This window comes from Alnus glutinosa, chromosome 7 (assembly GCF_958979055.1).
Source record: "Alnus glutinosa chromosome 7, dhAlnGlut1.1, whole genome shotgun sequence".
Lineage (NCBI taxonomy): Eukaryota > Viridiplantae > Streptophyta > Magnoliopsida > Fagales > Betulaceae > Alnus > Alnus glutinosa.
The window spans coordinates 27,053,905-27,074,515 of NC_084892.1; the positions used below are offsets into that span (position 1 = coordinate 27,053,905).

General features: G+C 38.4%; 1 protein-coding gene across 2 annotated transcripts; it reads right to left on the reverse strand.

Moving 5' to 3' along the window:
* Positions 1 to 1,617: 1,617 nt before the first annotated feature.
* Positions 1,618 to 18,287, reverse strand: LOC133873812 (tRNA (cytidine(32)/guanosine(34)-2'-O)-methyltransferase). Of its 2 annotated transcripts, none has more exons than XM_062311583.1 (12): positions 17,973 to 18,287; positions 17,426 to 17,485; positions 17,255 to 17,348; positions 16,018 to 16,067; positions 15,438 to 15,487; positions 6,870 to 6,978; positions 5,889 to 5,949; positions 5,731 to 5,783; positions 4,032 to 4,124; positions 3,294 to 3,357; positions 2,984 to 3,091; positions 1,618 to 2,352 (listed from the first exon to the last, which is right to left on the reverse strand). In XM_062311583.1, exons 2-12 carry the CDS (start codon positions 17,450 to 17,452, stop codon positions 2,114 to 2,116), a joined length of 948 nt encoding a protein of 315 aa, XP_062167567.1. In that variant the 5' UTR covers positions 17,453 to 17,485; positions 17,973 to 18,287; the 3' UTR covers positions 1,618 to 2,113. The 2 variants fall into 2 exon arrangements, with proteins under 2 accessions (XP_062167567.1, XP_062167566.1); XM_062311582.1 differs by having other exon boundaries at positions 17,426 to 17,502.
* Between the last annotated feature and the right edge of the window lie 2,324 nt (positions 18,288 to 20,611).

Below are 20,611 nucleotides of genomic sequence, written 5' to 3' on the forward strand. Positions count from 1 at the left end.
CCTTTGGAAAATATATGTATATGAAAAAAGTCCCATGATTCATTGACCAGAAACAAAGATTGTATGATTATTGTTATCATTAATTTTTTTTTTTCCTCCCTGAGCGAGTGTATGATTCATTGATTATAAATCTATTAATAGTGATGGCAACAGTGATGTTATCGATTAAGATTATTTAATATTTTAAGTACGCACAGTTTATATATAATTTCTTCCATAGCAGAAGAGTTTGTGATCATGGGATAATTGTACAATGCAATTTACAGCCTCCTAGCTGGATTTCAACTAAGGAACGGTCCAATATTCTCGAATCATATATAATTCGAAAACAGAGAAAAAAGAAAAGAAAAAGAAGAGATGGGATATAACTGCTCTGAAAGTTACAGCATGATGCTTCACCACCGCCCAGCTCATAGACATGGACCATTCTGAGGAGGTCGAGCCCCTGTCTAATATTCAAAGGAGAAGTCATTGTCAGGACCACAACTTGAAAATCAGCGAATATCCACTTGATATCTGCTTTTATCTTCAATCTTTTGACCTAATATATAGGACTACAGACAAATTTGCGCAGGGAATCCCATGGTAGCAGACAGTCCTTACAGACACCCACTGAATGCTTTCCACCATTGTCTAGTCTGTCGGAGGAGTAAATTTATGTCTGATTACGAATTTAGAACAACTCAGCAAATTTTCTATCCATTTCAACTATAGTGTGATTTTACGTGCTAAAAACAAAAAATTATAAATGTGTGCAAATTTTGACCATTAAAAAAATTACGGTACATAAGCCAAATTCATTATTTTTTTTTCCTATTTTAACTATCAATTTTTTTCATTTACATCCTATTATTTATTTTAGCTATTTAATTTTACTATAATTCATTTAAATATTTTTTCTTTATTGAGAGAAAAGAGAATTTTCTTTTTTCTTTTTTCCTCTAAGTTACAGAGTACTCATGCAGTTTCTTTGGCCAGCAGGATGAGAATGCTCTTTTATCTTGTATGTAGGGGTACACGTGTGTGGGCATTAATCGCCCGCATATGCATCCGTACATGTAAATAGTAAAAATATTATCTGCATATGTAAATAAAGATTTTAGATGGATGCGATTAATAGCTGCATTCGCATACCCTTTATATATAATATATATTTTTTATATTTAATAAATTCACCAAACGACATCATTTTGGAGTATATATAGATTATGTTTACATTAGTTTTGTTAGTTGTGTTGCATTTTTTCGTGTAACACTTTTGGCAAAAATAATATGAATTCAATATACATTTTCAAAAAATTATGGCTTAAAAAAAAAAATTAAAACAAGCCCGATACACTAAAAATCAGCCTAAATTATTTTCAAAATCTTTTAAAACATGCCCTAATAGAGACCTAGAGAAGGCCCAAAAAGCCTATTACCCAATATACAAATAGCATATAATAATTATATTTAATAACCGCACGAATGCATATATCTAAAAGTGATATCTGCATTTTAAAGATACAATTGCAAATATTATAAATAACCGCATCTTACACTTCCACTTGTATGCATATTGGACATAGATTAAAGTGTTATCAAGGACCCATTGACAAGTTGTTGGACAAGTAAACCAGTACGAGGAAGATCAGGAGCGGTGTTTTAGCACAACAAAAATTTAAGGCTTGCATCAATTATTCTCTATCAATTCATCAATAAATAAAACACTACAAAATTTTGCCAATAAATCAAAGAAGTACTAGGAAGGAGTGGATCCTCCCCACTATCAAGCCAAATGGATATGCGTAGAGGGGGGGATATAGGAATGCTTCCTAAAAAAAAATGGAGAGGCGGCCTATTTTGCCTCATTGTGGGTGCAAAAGTTTGTACTTATGTAAACTTTCCTAGCCTTCCAAGCCTTCCAGAATGAAGAGGCAGGGATGGAGCTGAAGATATCTGAAACAAGCTGATCTATCTTCCTGTCGAAGGAGAGGTCCGGATGATTGAGAGCAAGAACCAACAGTGAGAGAGTCCCCTTCTAGGATGAATCTTTTGAGACTCAAAGATATGCTACAAGAAATTTAGCCATTTGAGTTCGTTGGTCTGTGGATACATAAATAAATGTAATGCATCAACCCAAGGAAAGCTTTTCAAGCTCTTGGATTCCATGACTGGATGCTTTCTTCAATTCAAGTGCTCTCTTATAAGGAGGGGCAATTGGGGGCTGTACAGGATCCAAGCTCTTGTAAATTCCATCAGCAACTTTAGGCAACGGATATGAACGGTCAGAATCGTATCCAGAGAGATCCCCACAAGCTAGAAATGGGATATACACCTTATTTGGCCCTTCCAACCACCCACTACTGCAATCTGTAATTCAACATAATATCATTACCGCCACGTGAAATAAGAAAAATCATGATAGAATTGGCCCCATCAAAATCAGAACCCATAAATTATAATTCCCCCAAAATCCAGAGAAGAAGACGGAAAGCTTTGGGAATTTTCTTCTTTCCAAACCCTGATAGTGCAGATTGTCCAAGATCAAGACTAAATCCCTAGAGCAAGAATGCAATTCTAACCATGTCTAATCAATATATAGGAGTGACAATTCATGTTCCTGTGCTGGGTTTGAGTTGTGTCGAGGCATAGGTATAAGACTATATAAACTGCATAGGTCAATTCTAATCCGACCAATTTAATTAAACAGATTAGATCTCTCAACCTTAACCTACTAATTTAGTGTTGGGTTCATGTTAGGCTCAGGGGTTGTGTCAAAAATTAACACTAAATATTGCACGTTAGGTTCGAGTCGTGTCGAGGCATGTGTATAAAATTATATAGGTCAACTTTAATCCGGCTCATTTAATTAAACGGGTCGAACTTCTCAATCCCAACCCATTAATTTAGTTTTGGACTCGCGGATTGTATCAAAAATTGCCAACCTTAATATAGTATATACCATAGATAACAGATACAATCACATGGAATGTCACATTACCTAGATCATCTCCTCCAGATGGACTCCCCACCATTTCTAGTAGGCGATGCAGATCTTTTGGATTAAATCCTGCGGGAGGGGAATAATTTTCGCAAACTGCAAATGCCTCTGCACAAACACAAGAGATAAAGAATTAGCTTTGGCTACAATTATATAAAATGACCAAGATGACTACTCTCAGGTTTAACTCAGGAAATAGAAATGACCAAGATGATTAGTCTTATGTCATGGAAGATATTCCTTAATTTGATCATAAAGAATTTCAAAAGTATGAAGTCTCCAAGAGAAAAAGTGGAAATAGAAGTGTTACCTATGCTGGAATTTCTGCTGCTTTTTGGCTTTGCAAAAGTTACTAAAGGGAAAAATAATTTCAGCTGCAACAAAGAAGCAAAAACATTAAGGATATTCCAGGTAGGCTTGGTTCTTGTCATGCCAAAATAAGGCATAAACAGACAAAAACTAATGCCAAAGATGACAATAACATAGAAGGAAGAAAGATCTGCCAACACTTCTAGATTCGGCGTACATAAATGTTTGACTACTAATGTGCTAACAAAATCACTTAACGATAACTATGGGAGTAGAAAGAGACATTGCACCACAAGTACATAAGCTGAACTGAAATTCCTCATGTCTCCCGTAAGTGGGTACCCACTGATTGAAAGGTTATTTAATAGGACACTTCCAGATTTGCCTTGATCAGTCCATAAAATCAATTTAAGAATAGCACCCATATTTTTTTTTCCCCTTCTTTTGCCACTCAGAGAAGGAACTGGTTGAGGAACATGAGTGAGAAAACAGTCACATTCTCCTAAAGATCATTATTCTCAACTTTTGTTCAAAAAAAATTCAGTGAGCATGATCTATTATTACAGCAAACACGTAGCAAAACCATGTGTTATGACTTAATATTTAACAAGGAGGCTAAACTGAATGGGCAAAGGATTGCACAGACTTTGCCCTGGAACATCACGTATAATTTTGGTCATAGACAGCTGATCATATCTCAAGAAACAGATTTCCGATATTGGAAGTCTTGTTGATTTACCTGACAGTACAGAAGACTAGTATCTTTCCCGCGAAATATTTTTGCAATAAACTTTCCGCCTTCTCTAAGTACATGGGTAACTATTGTTAAACCCTGCAAGAAAGATTGCCCATTTGGCATCAAATGCAAACTTCAAAACAATTTCAAGTATATGGTTGAAATCAACTGCAACCTGAAAATAGTAAGCAACAAAAAATAGCTGTCAAAAGAGAAGAATTGTGTGCAAACATCAAGGATTCAAGGAATAGCAAAGGTTCAAATTTCAGTTGCACAATTGTGTAACTACTTAATCTCTCTATAAAAAAGAAGCCACCAAGAAATTTAAAATAGAAGTTTCTTTTTTCATCACTTTCTTTCAACATTTTCAGTTTATAGTTGCCAAGAAGAACTCTCACAAATTGTCCGCATCAACTTAAGCTAGAGTTTGTTCCCTAACTTTCACCTTATTTTAAATTTGAATTGCTCCTGCTGCCATAAAGTTAACATGGATACATAAATGTTGGTACATTGACAAATCAGGAGAATTTTATTTTATTTTATTTTTTTTGTTTTAATTTTTATAAGAGAGACTTATCAAAAAAATTTATAAGAGAATATAATATACAACAAATGCGTGTTGCAAAGACCAACTGAAACCAGGAGGACGAACCTCATACTAATCTATGCTCCAGTTTTTGACATTAACATAGATGAATGTGCAGAAACTGAATAATGAGGGATAGTAGCAAGAAAGACATTGTGTTAGATTTTAAGTGTGTTGGCAAATTCATTTGTCAAAACATGGTATGTGAGTTGTAATGTTTAGGTTCTGAGTAGGGTTGAGTCAGTGTAAAATTCGGTCCAAGACATGAAGAATTTAAGACAATTCAAGAATTCGATCGATGCAGGATCAACTCCCGCTCGATCAAACCAGTGTGACATGTGTTCATTCAAATTTCTGAGAGTTTGAGAGATATACATAAACTGAAGAGTTTGATCGATCCCATGATCAATGCTAGATCGATTGAGTGTGTGCATCATGTCATACCAAAACCTGAGAGTTCAATTGACCATCAGTCGAGCAAACTTGTGATAGCCTATTCTTTTTTTCTTCAGCCAACTTACCTTACTAAACCCAGCATCTACCCTACCTATTTAACCCTCAATATAAACAAATTTTCCCAAGAGGTGTGCAGCTATTCAAACCTTTTGGAGAGTGTTCTTAACCTTCTTAAGCCTAAACTGTACAAACAACCTCCTTATTGATTATCTTTTAAACCACAAATAAATAAATCTTCAGCCATCGAAGTTCATGGTTGCAGCTAGAGTAACTGGCCCCGGAGTGATTTTTCTTTTGAAGAGTTCTTTAAAAGTTTCCACTTCGTTACTAAAATTTCTGTGTTCTTTATGCTTTATATTCTTGCACAATATTTGATTTTTGGTCACATAATCTGTGGTGTTTGGATTGAAAACTAATATTGTTAATCTGAATTCTTCTTTTGAGAAGTAATTTTTGACCCAAGGGAGAGGGAAGAGGAGATTTGAACTAATGACCTCCGCTTTATTAGACGTAGTCCCTAATCGATTGAACTACCCCTTGGAGTCGACAATATTGATAACCTGAATTCTATGTTAAATTGAGATATTCTCAAAATTGTTATAAATTGGGGTCAATCACATATTTTTCACACTAGAAGGAGTAGAAGGAAACATAATTTACCGCTAGAATGAGCTGGGACTGAACAAATTCATCCATATCATGAAGACCAGTTACTGCAAAATAGAACGGCATAAAACAAGACCAAAAACATTGTAAAATATCAGGAAAACAATAATTGAACATAAAAAACAAAGCCAAAACCATAAATGTTGCTTTACCATCAGGAGCACCATCACACACAACCAGGTCAGCCTTGCAACCATCAAAATGTCTAATGACCTGAAAAAAAGGGGGGAAACTAGAGCAGGATAAACAATGGGTGATAATATATCGTGTTTTTTAATGCGACAAGCAATTCGTGGTCAAAATAGTAAACATGAATTACTGCAAAGAAGCCCATAATCTGGGAATCTTTATATTAGTCATCCACATTTGACTAAACAACTCATGGAGATTGGAGACAAAAACTAGCAAAATATGGCAGAAGAAAAAGGTGAGTTTTGAGTACTGACTGGAATTATTTGGGTATAATGAACCCATACATATAGATTGAAGTTGAAGGAATTACGTAGTTATTAACCCAACATTAGACATGAATAGTAAGGTTACTGACTCAAATCCTGACAGAGTCATCCCAAATAAACCAAAATGATGGAAATAACAAGGAAAGGCACACCAAGCCTCGCTCAACTAGTTGTGGTTGGCTAGATATATGTGCAGTCACTCTAATCCATTTGATTTTATTATCTTCCAAATCAATCACAATCTCTCATTTCCTTCCTCAATGTTAACCCAAATTCCTTTTGGCATTTTAATTGTCCTTTCAGAGCATTCCATTCAAACCATGTCACCCGTCCCAAGAATGAGATGTCCAGAGTATATTGATGTAGGTGTACTGAATATCAAATGGACAAATGAATTATGTAACCAACAATAATAAAACTTCAAACATATAAATGCCATAACATTTGTAAAATTCTTCAACACTAATACCTCTCGAATTGTATGAATGGTTCTTGACTATTCTAAAGGAAAAAAAATTAGATGCTCAAGAAAACCGAAAAATTGTTCTGAAATTCTACTAGAACATCAGCATAACGAATTCAAGTAGGTTATATAATTTTGAAAAGCACCACATGTAATTTGTATTCATACAGTCAAATGAAAAACATGTAACTCAGACTTGAAGCCTTGCTCACCACTTCGGCTGTTCGAGCATTTGTTATGTCACCCTGCACCTGAATAACACCTTCAATTGGAGCCATGGGCTGCAAATCAATGGCTACAATAAGAGGAAGATCGCTCTCCCTGCACATTATGTTAAAAGTAGGGAGTTATGGTCTTCATAGGGAAGTAGTAAAAGGGAACTCCAAAATCTGGTGTTTATGACGTGGTATAAAGTATCATCATAACTCAATTCCACATAATTTCACTCATTAGATCCCAGAAATAAGAAATACGGAATCCAACTTAGCTCTCTAGAATGAGAAACATGCCTTGGCCAGATCTATCTCCAAATTACAAAAGATTTTATCCTAGAGAAATCAGACATCTTTGTTAGACTACAGGATCTCTAATCCATTAACATAATAAGTTCATTGGAAATTTTAGCTATAATACCTTCCTCAAAAAGCCACCATCCTTTTTGGTAAGTCCTTCCTCAAATAGTCATTTATATGTTATGGGTAATAGAGCATGCTGATTTAAGGACCATGAAGAAAAATTACGGACATCAACATTCAATCATAGTGGTAACTATGTGTAAATCCTCTGAAACTTTACTAAGGCTTGGTGGTAGTTCTCCAACACCACAAAAGCTATCTCGTCTCATTAGATCTAATTATTTAGAAACCCAAATGATTGAAAACCATGGCTTATGACTATACAAATGCAAACTCAAGTTTAACCAAATTTGATTCCTACGAATACACTAATATGCATTGTTTTAACCATTTCTGTTTATTAAGGGTAAATTACACTCTATCCCCCCTCCCACCCAAGCTACTACTCCATTGACCTCCCAATTTCAGATTTCTACAATTAACCTCCCAATTCACAGTTTAAGTTTCAATGTGCCCCCTTCATTCAAATCAATCATTAATTTAAGTGGAAAACACATCGTATAAACCTTTTTTTTTTTGATAGGTAATAGCAATTTATTGAAAAGCGCTACGGGGCGCAACCCTTATACACGGGAAGTATACAAGAGAGCCCTTAAGCGGGTTGAACAGAAAGTAAATTTAAGAAGTCTACAAAAGTAAAGACACTCAAACTACGATATGGCGCTATCCAAGAGTATAAAGTGTTGAGCAACCGCTTCCTTAGCTCCACCATAGGTGTCTCTACATCTTCAAACAGACGAGCATTCCACTCCCTCCAAATACACCACAACAAGCATAGAGGAGCTAACCGCCAAACCTCTTTCGCATGCCGACTCCCAATAGCCGCTCCCCAACTAATCAATAACTCCAACACCGAATGTGGCATAACCCACTCAACCCCAAATAAATTAAGAACGTAGCTCCACAGGGCCTGAGCTACCTCACAATGAAGTAACAAGTGATCAATAGACTCCCCACTTTTCTTGCAAAGACAACACCACTCCATTACTATAACATTCCTCTTACGCAAGTTATCATGAGTCAAAATTTTGCCCAAAGCTGCTGACCATACGAAGAAAGCCACCTTAGTTCGAGCCTTAACACGCCAAATATTTTTCCAAGGAAAGGAAGGAAGAGAAGGGCCATCTTCCCTACAGAGCTCTACATAGAAGGAACTCACCTCAAATAAACCTTTTTTAGAGGGATTCCACACTAATTTGTCACCCTCACCATGACGAATCGAAGTAGAATATAATCGGACGAAGAGAGAGAGAACCATATCCATCTCCCAATCCTGGATATGTCTTGTGAAAAGAACATTCCACTGAACTACCCCATTAAGGACCACCAAATTATCCGCCACCATCGCGTCTTTGTTCCTTACAATACAAAAGAGAGCTGGAAAGCATTGCTTCAAGGAACTATCCCCACACCACCGGTCATGTCAAAAACTAATATTAGCTCCACTCCCCACTTCAAAACGAACAAAATTGCGGAAATCCTCCCACCCCCTCCTAATATGTTTCCATACACCCACTCCAAAGGAACCCAAGACCTCTTTCGAGCACCACCCGCCCTTAAGACTTTGAAATTTGGCATCAATAACCAAACGCCATAAAGCCTCTCTCTCCCTACCATATCTCCATAACCATTTACCCAAGAGCGCTCGATTGAATTGGATGAGATTGTGAACTCCCAACCCACCTGCGTATAAAGGTGTACAAATCTTCTTCCAACTCACTAGATGGAACTTTTTCTCATCACCAATGCCTCCCCAAAGAAAATCCTTTTAGATCTTATCAAGACGATTAGCCACCCTCACTGGCATAGGAAACAAAGATAGGTAATAAGTTGGAATGTTGGAGAGAGAACTTTTGATAAGAGTCAACCGGGCACCCTTCGACAAGTACATCCTCTTCCAACCCGCCAACCTCCTTTCCATTTTTTCAATAACACCATTCCAAATAGAATTGGACTTGTAAGAAGCACCCAACGGCAAACCCAAGTAAGTCATAGGCATAGAGGCAACCCTACATCCAAGAAGATTGGCCAACCTTTCAACCTCCTCTACCCCACCAATTGGGACAATTTCTGATTTTCCTAGATTAATTCTCAACCCAGAAGCTGCCTCGAATCCTAAGAAGATACATCTCAGGTGGCAAATTTGTTCTTCTTGGGCACCACAAAAGATCAAAGTATCATCAGCGAACAGCAGGTGGTTCACAACTAGTGCCTCTGAATCACTGGAACCCACTGAGAACCCTGTCAAATTACCCTGGTCCAATGCGGCAGTCAACATCCGACTCAACGCCTCCATAACCACCACAAACAACAACAGAGAAAGAGGATCTCCTTGACGCAATCCCCGAGAGCTATTAAAGAAACCCGAAGGGGTTCCATTAACAAGAATGGAGAATCTCACCGTTGACAAATTTTAGACTCTGTGCTTATTGCAAATGAATGTGTGGATAGTCATATTCGATCGGGGGAACCTAGACTCCTGTGTAAGCTAGATTTGGAGAAGGCTTATGATCATGTGGATTGGGATTTCTTGCTATATTTGCTTCAAAGATGTGGTTTGGGGGAAAAATGGAGGGATTGGATTCGTATAAACCTTTACTAGACAAAAAGAAAAAAAGAAAAAAAGAAAAAAGAAAAGAAGAAGCCCTTGAATGGTCAGTTAAATATTGAAAATGCCCATAAATAGTCAAGATCACTTTGCTTTAACTTTTCATGGAAAATTCGTGAACACTTGGAATACAGACAAAGATCCTTTTCATCCAATAGTTCTTTTGATCCTTTGATTGTTCCGAAAAATCCCACATACCTTTCACCTACAATGGCCAAAACAAAGTAAAAAAAAAAGAAAAAAAAAGAAAAAAAAAAAGAGAGAAAATGGAATCAGAGAGACCCCATCACACCACTAGCACCAGCAGCAGCAGCACCAGGGAGCTCTTCGTTTGTTTGATCTTGTGCCTCTCCTCTTCCTCCATATCCATCCTCAGCCCAGGCCGCACCATAAGTGGAGCTTTAGGTTGTTCTTGATGTCCAACACTTCTCTCATGCTTATTTGCCTCAAAACAATTAATAAGTTATGGCTACCAGATCGCTCCTTCAGATGTCAATTGTCGTTGCATGCTCTTCTAGGCTTGTTCCACATAAACAGAATCCTTCTATTATTGTTGGTGATGGTCCTCAGTTTCTCCCCTTTAATCCCATGGGCCATGTCATGGTAGTGTTTAAGGATACAAGCCTACCCGAACAGTCCTCATCCACATCGGCCGCCACTACAACATACAAACCCCACACTACAGCCTCAATCACTCTCGGAGACAGCAGATAAACCCTAGAGCCATCAGCCGTGATTCAAGGAAGGCCTCCTAAACTAGACAACAGAATATCCTAACCATAACAGACCTACAACGGCTAGCATACCTCCAGATCCTCTCTCTAATTCTATTTCTCTCAATACACACCAAATGGCTATATTACCTTAGGACAGGATACTACTTACCATACTTAAACTATGTAATTATAGAATAGAACCTTTGTAATTATAGAATGCCATACATGGCACCCTGTAATGATTCTTAATATACTGTATCTACCAAGACCTAGAAATTGAGTGCTGAAGGCTTTTACCCTAATACTCTTTAAGTTTACATGGTATCAGAGCCTACCAACAGCTAACGCTCATCCATGGCCGCTGTCAATTCTGACGCTTCTGAACTCATGCCCAATGTCACACAACTTGGAAGCATCAAATTGGAGGGACCTAACTATCTCGGATGGGTTGCTCAATTTCAACCCATCTTGTGTGGTTATGAACTCCCAGGCTTACTAGATGGCTCAGACCCATGTCCCCCAAAACTCATCACCTGTACAGTTTAAAAACATCACGGCTAGCTTGGAGCAACTTGGCAACACGTTTCGCCGCACAATCCAAATCCAGTCCCATCTCAAGTGTCAGTTACAAAGCTTGCAGCAAGGGAATAAAACCTACACCGAATATCTCAATCAAGCCAAATCTTGGGCTGATGAGCTCTCGGCCGTAGGCAAACCGGTTGACGATGATGACCCCATCTCACTTGTTATTAATGGGATCAACCCTACCTATAACTCCTTTGTTACTGCCTTTACCTTGCGAGATCGTGAAACCACCTTTCATGACTTCCAATCCGAATTACTTAGCCACGAAATTCTTCTCCAAAACCAACAGCAAGCCCTCAATCCTGAAGTTGATTCCTTTGCCCTTCATGCCCACCAATCCCGACCACCTCACAGTCCCACAGCCTTCAGAAATAGCCCTAACACCTTCCGTAAACCCATATTTGTACCACAACTCCCTGGCCAATTTCGTCACCCATCTCCCGACAACTCATACCATACCTTTTCCTTCTCCCCTAGAAATCCTCCCCCATCCCAATCCCATGATTCCTCTGCCAACCACAACCCCTCCAGTGCTGCCCTTGTCAGATTTGTGGTAAAAGCAGTCATCGTGCCCTAGATTGCTATCATCGCATAGACTACGCCTACCAAGGTCGACACCTGCCCATGCAACTTGCTGCCATGACTGCTCAGACTAATGAAGAGTTTGCAAATCACAACTGGCTTGCTGATTCTGGTGCAAATACACATGTTGTCACACCCGACTCTTCTCTCCTCACCAATCCTCAGCCCTTCGATGGTTCCGACACTGTTGGCGTCGGAAATGGTGTAGGTTTGCATATTAAACAAACTGGTTCTTCTCTTGTTCACTCTTCTACTACTCCATCATCTAATTTTCTTCTCTCACATATTCTTCATTGCCCCTCTGCTTCCGCCAATCTACTTTCTATTAATAAATTTTGTAAAGATAATAAATGTTGGTTTGCTCTAACTGATGTTGATTTCACTGTAAAGGACAACTTGACAAGGATGGTGCTACTCTACTGCCCTAGTGAAAATGGGTTGTACCCTATTAGATTACATCCCAAGTCTCTGAATAAAAGTAGAGGGTTCACCGCTTTTCTTGGTGTTAAAACTACTGACATGGTTTGGCATCAACGACTCGGCCACCCTTCTATCTCTTTTATCCAGTATTTACTTCGTCATCAGCATCTCCCTCTTCTCGGTTCTATCAATCAGTCCAATGTGTGAGTCCTGTCAACTTGGCAAGTCCAAGCAACTACCATTTTTAGAGTCTAATAGGAGTTCATCGAGTCCTTTAGAAATAATACACTCAGATATCTGGACCTCTCCGGATGGTATGAGTTGTGGGGAGATGGGTGACGAAATTGGCCAGGAAGTCGTGGTACAAATCTGGGTTTACGGAAGGTGTTAGGGCTGTTTCTGAAGGTTGTGGGACTGTGAGGTGGTCAGGATCGGTGGACATGAAGGGCAAAAGAACCTGCTTCAGGATTGAGGGCTTGCTGTTGGTTTTGGAGAAGAATTTTGTGGCCAAGTAATTCGGATTGGAAGTCATGAAAGGTGGTTTCACGATCTCGCAAGGTAAAGGCAGTAACAAAGGAGTTATAGGTAGGATTGATTCCATTAATAACAAGTGAGATGAGGTCATCATCTTCAACCGATTTGCCTACGGCCGAGAGCTCATCAGCCCAAGATTTGGCTTGATTGAGATATTCAGTACAGGTTTTATTCCCTTGCTGCAAGCTTTGTAACTGACGCTTGAGATGGGAAATTCTGGATTTGGATTGTGCAGCAAAACGTGTTGCCAAGTTGCTCCAAGATAGCCGTGATGTTTTTAAACCGTACATCGAGGGCACCAAGGAAGGAGCAAGGGAGCAGATAATGAGATTCAGCAATTGCTTATCTCTGCCCAGCCATAAAACATAGGCTAGATTTGGAACTTGAGCATCACTAGCTGCATTGGCGATGAGTTTTGGGGGACATGGGTCCGAGCCATCTAGTAAGCCTTGGAGTTCATAACCACACAAGATGGGCTGAAATTGAGCAACCCATCAGAGATAGTTAGGTCCCTCTAGGGCTGGCAAAACAGGTACCCGACACAACCCGTTAAGACCCGCAACCCGTTTAAGCTAGACTCAAACACGACCCGTTTATGTTAACGGATCGGAGCTCCAGACGCGACACGAACACGACAATTTCACGGGTCACCCGACACGACCCATGAAACCCGTTTAGCATAATGGGTCGTATCGGGTCAACACGACACGACCTGTTTGACCCGTTTAGCTTAAAAGTGTTTTTTTTAAAAAAAATTAAATTTTTTTAGACAATTAACATATTAATTGTGGACTCTTATTATCCCTGACTCAGTCAAAGAAATTCCATGGAAGAAAGCAGAGAAAATACTGATGGAGCGGTTACTTTTCCTGGGATAGAAGGCATTAAAGTGGACTCTTATTATTCTATTTGTTTTTAGCTCCTTATCGAATGTCATATTTTCCATCTCAAGAAACCAAGAACTGATGATTCCGCTTGGTCTCTTTGTTGGCTGCTTGATGACTAATTTCTTGAAAGAGGTATCACGGGAACTGTTTCGCAACTCAGAGGTATATTTTTCTATGCATTCTTCCTGTTTGTTTTCAATCTCTTTATCTGTATATAATCTTGAGTTAATTTCTTCTTTTTTTATTTTATTTTTATTTTATATACATTTTATCTTCATGTATATGCAACATTGATTTCTGCAACAGGAGAAAGGTTTGAACTGGCAATTTATGGGCATCGGTTGCTTCTTAGTTCTTATTAAGAAATCAAAATGCTATAAAAATGGAAATCAATGCGGAGCTGAAGAAGAAGAAGAGAAGGGCGGCGGCGGCGAGGAGTTGATTCAGCTGAAGGAAAAACCAAAAAAGAAAAGTTAGGGTTTTGAACTTTTGTAAAATTTGTGTTGTGTTTAACTTTTCGGCTAAAACAAAAGGTCATAAAAATAAAAAATAAAAAAAGAAGAAAAAGAGAGAGTTAATCGTGTCTGGCGGATCACCCACGGGTGACCCGCCACCTGACCTGCTAGACTGAGTTAAACGGGTTATAAACGGGTCAACCCGACCCGTTTAAGGTAGACCCAAACCCGCTAATTTTGTGTCGTCTTCGTGTCGGGTCGTATCAAAATTGCCAGCCCTAGGTCCCTCCAATTTGATGCTTCCAAGTTGTGTGACATTGGGCATGAGTTCAGAAGCGGCAGAATTGACGGCAGCCATGGATGAGCGTTAGCTATTGGTAGGCTCTCATACTATGATAAAGTCCATACCCTAATACTCTTTAAGTTTACAGGTAGAACCATATGATGTAGTTACTTGGAGTGGCCCTGGTAAGGGCCTTAGTCTTGGTTAAAAATGATGTAGTACTTGGAGAAGGAAAGACATGGAGCTAGAAAAAGACAATGTTGGCATGGAGTATGATGCAAAGGGTGGCAGTGGCATGGCAGAAGGGAGTAGGAAGCAGAATGCCATCAACAACAAGGGCTGTTACTACCTTAACGGATGACTACTACCCGATTCTAATATCTCCATCTCTTGTCTTGCTCGACCTCGTATCATTTGGCCTATTAATTTCAACCCTCACGATTTTCCATCAACCTGTAAATGCTGTAAGTAGTTCTTAGTTCTTTCATCCATCAATTTGGTAGCTGTCTAAGTAGCTGTAATTTTTTTTTTTCCCTTTTTTGGTTTGGTATGCTGTAAGTAGTTCTTTCATCCATCAATGTGATTGCTGTCTAAGTAGGAGTAATTTTTTATTTTTTCCTTTTTTTGGTTTGGTGACATTCCTTTAAAGGTGGTGGAGATTGGAGGAGATGGGGTGGGGGACTTGTTAGTGTTAGGGGCAATTTTGTCACTTCATATGACAACACGCACGTGTAGCGCATGTGACACATTTTTTCCATTGAAATTTATGCTTGATTTGAATGGAGGAGACACATTGAAATTGAAACTTCAAAATAAGGGGTCAATTTGTAGCGATTTAAAAGTTTGAAGGGAAGATTGAGAACGGGGTGATAATTTGAGGAAGGGGCACAAAGTCTAATTTACCCATTACTAATTATCAAGCAGCTACAATACCCAATCTAAGAAGAATTTAAACCTTAGATTTCATTGTAAATTTAAAAATAGTAATTTGATAAAAGAGCTTATAGCAAACTTGGGAAAATTAGAACAAGCACAAATTTTTCAAGGAAAGCTTGATATAAGCAAGGTAACCTACCTTGAATCTGGTGAAAGCTTCAATGGCAGATACAATTTACGACTCAAAACCTACACATAAGAACTATGTATCAAAAACCACTCAAGATGCTTTGCATATTGATATCCCAAATAGATTGTTCACTGGTAAATCTAGAGTATGGAAGCCTCCTGTGAGCATTGGTGATCAATCATCATATATCCTGCCTCCAGCACTAAAGCATGCAGGAAACATGTTCAACATGTCCAAAACTGTGGTGTAAAATATCATTTGTAAGTAGAAGAATTATGTACGGTCATCTCAAATATTTATACTGAACTCTGAATTCCTCAACACTTGGACTACAATTTACAGCAGCGTGATCTAAAGATAAGATGCTAAGAAAAACTTGATAAGATAAATTTGACTCTTTCTGTGATAGTTAATGGGAATGCCAAATTTACAGCATCTGAAACAGTAACATTTTCCACAAAGCTTGTGACAAGCTCACTTGAGGCAACAAACAAATACCAGAAGGAGAATAATGAATTCATATGTATAAGATACACTTTCACAAAATAGTTCAAAAGGCAGGTAAGATAATCATTCCAGTAACAAATACCTGGCTCCAGCTACCAGGGGCAGCACATAAATCCACTACACGCTTCACTCCTGTAAATCAATTGTAATTAAGCAGCTGAAGGTTAGATATTTAAATAAATCCATAAATACAAAATCTATTCAACCAATTTTTTTGAAAAAAAAATCACCAACTTCACTTTATTTCTAGAAACAGAGCACAGATATTTCTTTGATGGTATGTAACGACCTAAAGAAAGCACTAGTCATATCTGCACTATCACTTCAAAATAACTATTGAATTTGGAGCTTCCCTATAATAACTTATGAAGCTCAATCTCGCCTAGTAAAGAATCAATATGAGAATTAACACCCATAAATGTTTTTATAAATCACACTCTATATGGGCTACTCATCTTCCCAATGTGGGACCGGAGTGCATGTCAAAGCCACGTCAGGACGTCCTCCTTTAAATCCCTAACTTCTTCGTCAAAGCCATGTCATGTAGTACTCCAATACCACATAATGTTACAAGGTTGCTTTGATACCATTTGTAACAACCAAGAGAAAGCGCCAAACATATTTGAGCTATCACTCCAAAATGACTAATCAATTTAGACCCTTCCTAGAATCACTTATAAGCCTAGTCTCACCTAATAAGGAACCCATTTGAGACTTAGCACCAATGAGTCTTTATAAACTACCTACTCTATGTGGGCTACTCATCTTACAAATGTGAGACTGGGTGTTACATGGTAGGTTAACCGAAGAGAGTTACACCATTTGGTCTATAATTTTAATTTTCAGTTTTAGAATGTAGAAAATCCTTCTTCTCTTGTTAGATATAATAAAAAATGAATTAATGATATCAAACAGATAATAATGTCTGCAATCATAAAAGATGCCTGAAGATGACAAGCCCTATTACCAAAATATTTTTATTGGCATCCTCATTTGTTATTGAGTTTCAAAGAAAGGATCATCAATCCCTAAAAGATCTATATCTTCAGTGCAATAGGACAAACTAGACAAATTAGTGCAATATAGTTCATTTAATCACTTCCATCTGTCTTCTATTAATCAATCAAATGAAAAGAATTTTGTTTCACCTTTCACTTTGAACTCTATACTTCCTGTATACTTAGGGGCGCCTCAATATTAATGATATGTGTTGATTACTTATCAAAAAAACTTCGAGCTCCATTTTAACCTGATTTTTCCTCATAGAGATGCTGAAACATTTCAACTTTAGAGAGAGAGAGCATCCCATATTAACATACCTTCAAATATATTGAATTCCTCATCTATTTGAAGGAGCTTGAAGGCACTTCGAGCACGCCAACCTTCTTCTTTTGCTTTTCTGTAGTATATATCCTGCAAATCAATCAACTTGTAACTGAAAGCTGGAAAAGAAATGTAGAACAAAAATTCTGACAAAATAGGTCACCTACCCTCTTATCCCTCGAAGCTTTGCCCATGTTGTAAACACCTGGTACTTCTGTAGGCAGTAACTTGAAAAACAAAGCTCCTGCTACCAGGGTTAGTTCCAAAATGAGAACAGGATTAATGCACGTATGGTTTGTGATTTATCTCTTCCTTTCTAAATTTTTTAGTTTCCAGAATCCAAGAGCAGCTCAAAGTTTGAAAACAATGCCATACAGAAATATTTATCAAAGAAGTTTAAGAGCAAGGATCTGACCATCAAAATGCATCCAAAAAAAGAACAGGACAACCATAATACACATACTACGTTCAGGTTCGATTTGATAAAAAAAAAAACCATCTCTAAAACGAATTCTGCATTCTGCTAGTTTCTTAGTGTACAAAGCAAGAAATACATCAATAGCTTTTAAAGAATTCAATTCTCAATCAAATATTCTTCAAAAACATCGTGCACATATTCAAAATCTAAATTGGTATAGTGCGGTGAGCCATCGTTATTTTTGGGGGTGTTTTTTTCTGTACAGTGCAGTGAGCTATCGCTCTTGAGTGGTTTACCTGTGCAGAGTTTGTGAGAAAGCTGGGTTTTTACTCTCCCCGGTGCGTGGGTGTTTGTGTTGTATCGCTGTCACGTTGGCGAGGGTGCTCCTCAGTGGTCTTGTGCCATCGCACGAGGCTGACGGTGGACCCGAGCTGTTTTACGAGTGCTGAGCGGTGGATTGCGCGGTGCTGCAACGTCGGAGACTTAGTGCCGCTGTGCTGAGTGCGGGGATGGCAGTCGGTGGTGCGCTGACGGCGTTATCTCCGGTAGTGGCGAAGGTTGGAAGCGGCGGTGTGCGACCGTGGGAGGCAGACGTGCGTGTGGAGGCTGCGAAAGTGGTTGACTGAGCTGTGCGATTGTGTTTAATGTTTATTCTTGATGAAGGGTGCTGTTTGGTTGCCACTTAGTGGGAATTTCTATTCTAGTACATGAATAGGATTATTCCATCACAGGTATTGCCTTATTCTGATTTTGGTATTAGAACTATAGCCGTTTGGCTGCATGTTTAAGAGAGCACTTGTTCCAATTTATTGTATTCTTGGAAAAGCCTATCATGTAAGGGCAAAAAAAAAAATTGGTATGCCCTTCACACGTTGTCGTAGGAGAGAGTTTGGTATTAACGACTTAATTCAATACGCAATGGCTTCTAGTAGCAACATTCTACTATATGAAACTTCTTTGAATTGAGAATTGTTCTAAAAATTATTGAACAAATGAGAAAACTATTGTAAAATTATGTTGAAGGAAGTATTGAACGAGCCATGAACTGTCGAGGAGTGAACTCTAGGTTCAATAAAAATCGAGAGTCACCAGAAGTTCAATCACGAAGGGAGAAAGACTCTATAGGTCAAACAAAAATAAAGAGTTCCTAGATGTTCGATTGCTAAGGGAGCAAGAGTATGGAGCTTCAAGCATGAAATCGGAGTTTCCACGTTGGGATGATGGAGATCCCTTTGGATGGGTCTCCAAAGCGGAATGATTCTTCATATATCGCCACACACTTGATGATTTAAAAGTAAAGATAGCATCAATTAGTTTGGAAGGGAATGTCATTCAGTGGTTCGATTGGTTGATAGCATGTCGTGGAAAGCTAACTTGGGATGAAGTTGTGGAGAGACTTCTTTGATAACTAGAAAGACTAATGACTTGTTTACCCCTAACACATAAGACTAATTTTCATTTTTTCAAGAACTTGCTCCCAATATTTTATTATTCCAACATTTTCAATGTCCAAAGATTTTTTATTTTTCCCAATATTACTTCACATTTTTTGCTCTCAATATTCTTTGTCTCAACCCTTCATTGTATATCTAAAGTAGGGAAAATTTATCCGGGAGAAAAATGAGGCCAAAAAGATTTTAGTCATGTGATATACATTAGTTGATAGTGTTTTGAATAAGAGGAGCTTCACTCCTTCGCTTTTTTGGTGCCTCTTGGCCGATGAAGCTAACTATGTGCTGAGGGAGATCCATAAAAGATGTGTAATTTTAGATATCATATTCACGTCCATCTTATGTCCCTCTACAAATGATGTAACCTTTAAAATCATCATTTGATTTATGATAGATCACTATTGAATTTTGATCAAACGGTAATTTTAAAGCCTCATAATTTTTGAAGGAATACAAAAAGAAACATGCGTATAACGTCTATAATTACTTATGAAAGAGTGCATAAATCACCTGGGAGTAGTGGAGCATTGGCCCAGGGCTACAAGACCCTTTTAGCGGGATACTTCTGGCCAACAACGTCGAAAGATGCATAGGATCTAGTTAATAAATTTAACTAGAGCCAGAGGGTCTCAAACATCCCAAAATGTCCTCTCGGGAAGATGTGATGCAAGTAGACTTGGCAATTTGGGTTCACGGGTTGGGTTCGTGTCAACCCGGCTGACCCGACTACACAATCGGGTCCAACACGAACCCGACTCGATTATTAATTGGGTTGAATCATTAAACCCGAACACGACCCGGGTAACCTGTTGTGAAGAAGAAGAAGGAAGAATCCAAAGAACTGAAGAAGGCAAGAAGCTTCGTCCGAAATCCAAATCATTCGAAGAAGAACAAGGATTGTCTTCGACTCTTCATCTGAAGAAGACGAGCGTGAAGCCCATCGCATCCAAGCCATGACTATTAACTGGTGAACTGAAGCCAACCAGATAATCGTGAAGGAGGCGTGAAGTGAAAGTATGATTCATTGATTTATATGAAGACAATGAAGCATGTGAAGGTCGATTCGTTGAAGACTTGAAGGAGGTGTGAAACTGTGAAAGAAGGACTGAACTGAAGGAGAGGACTCAAGAGGTGTGAAAAGAAAAGTGATGTGGCTAGGGTTTGTTACTTTGTTCTCTTTTTAAAAATAAAAATAAAAATAAATGGGTTATAATTGTGTTAGCGGGTTGACCCGCCAGACACGATTATAACCGTGTCATAATGGGGTTGACCCGATTATGACTCGAACCTGATTACCTTAAACCCAAATCCTGTATTTCATGTCGTGTTCATACTGGGTTCATATAAGAGCGGTTGACGATGCTGCATTGTCAAATATTGAATTGATGACTTTAAAATATTTTGACAAGGGAATCAACGCAAGAATAACAAGAATCGGCATAATTAGATGTATCTGTGGCAATATCGTGCAGTATAACGTTTGC

What these genes read in the sequence shown, in the direction of transcription:
- LOC133873812 (XM_062311583.1), bottom strand. Translation starts at nt 17,452, where the DNA reads ATGGGCAAAGCTTCGAGGGATAAGAGG. An exon ending in GTGTGATGGTGCTCCTGATG is followed by an intron (nt 5,784 to 5,888) that starts GTAAAGCAACAT and finishes TCTATTTTGCAG; the next exon opens with TAACTGGTCTTCATGATATG. An exon ending in ATCTGGAGGAGATGATCTAG is followed by an intron (nt 2,353 to 2,983) that starts GTAATGTGACAT and finishes GTTGAATTACAG; the next exon opens with ATTGCAGTAGTGGGTGGTTG.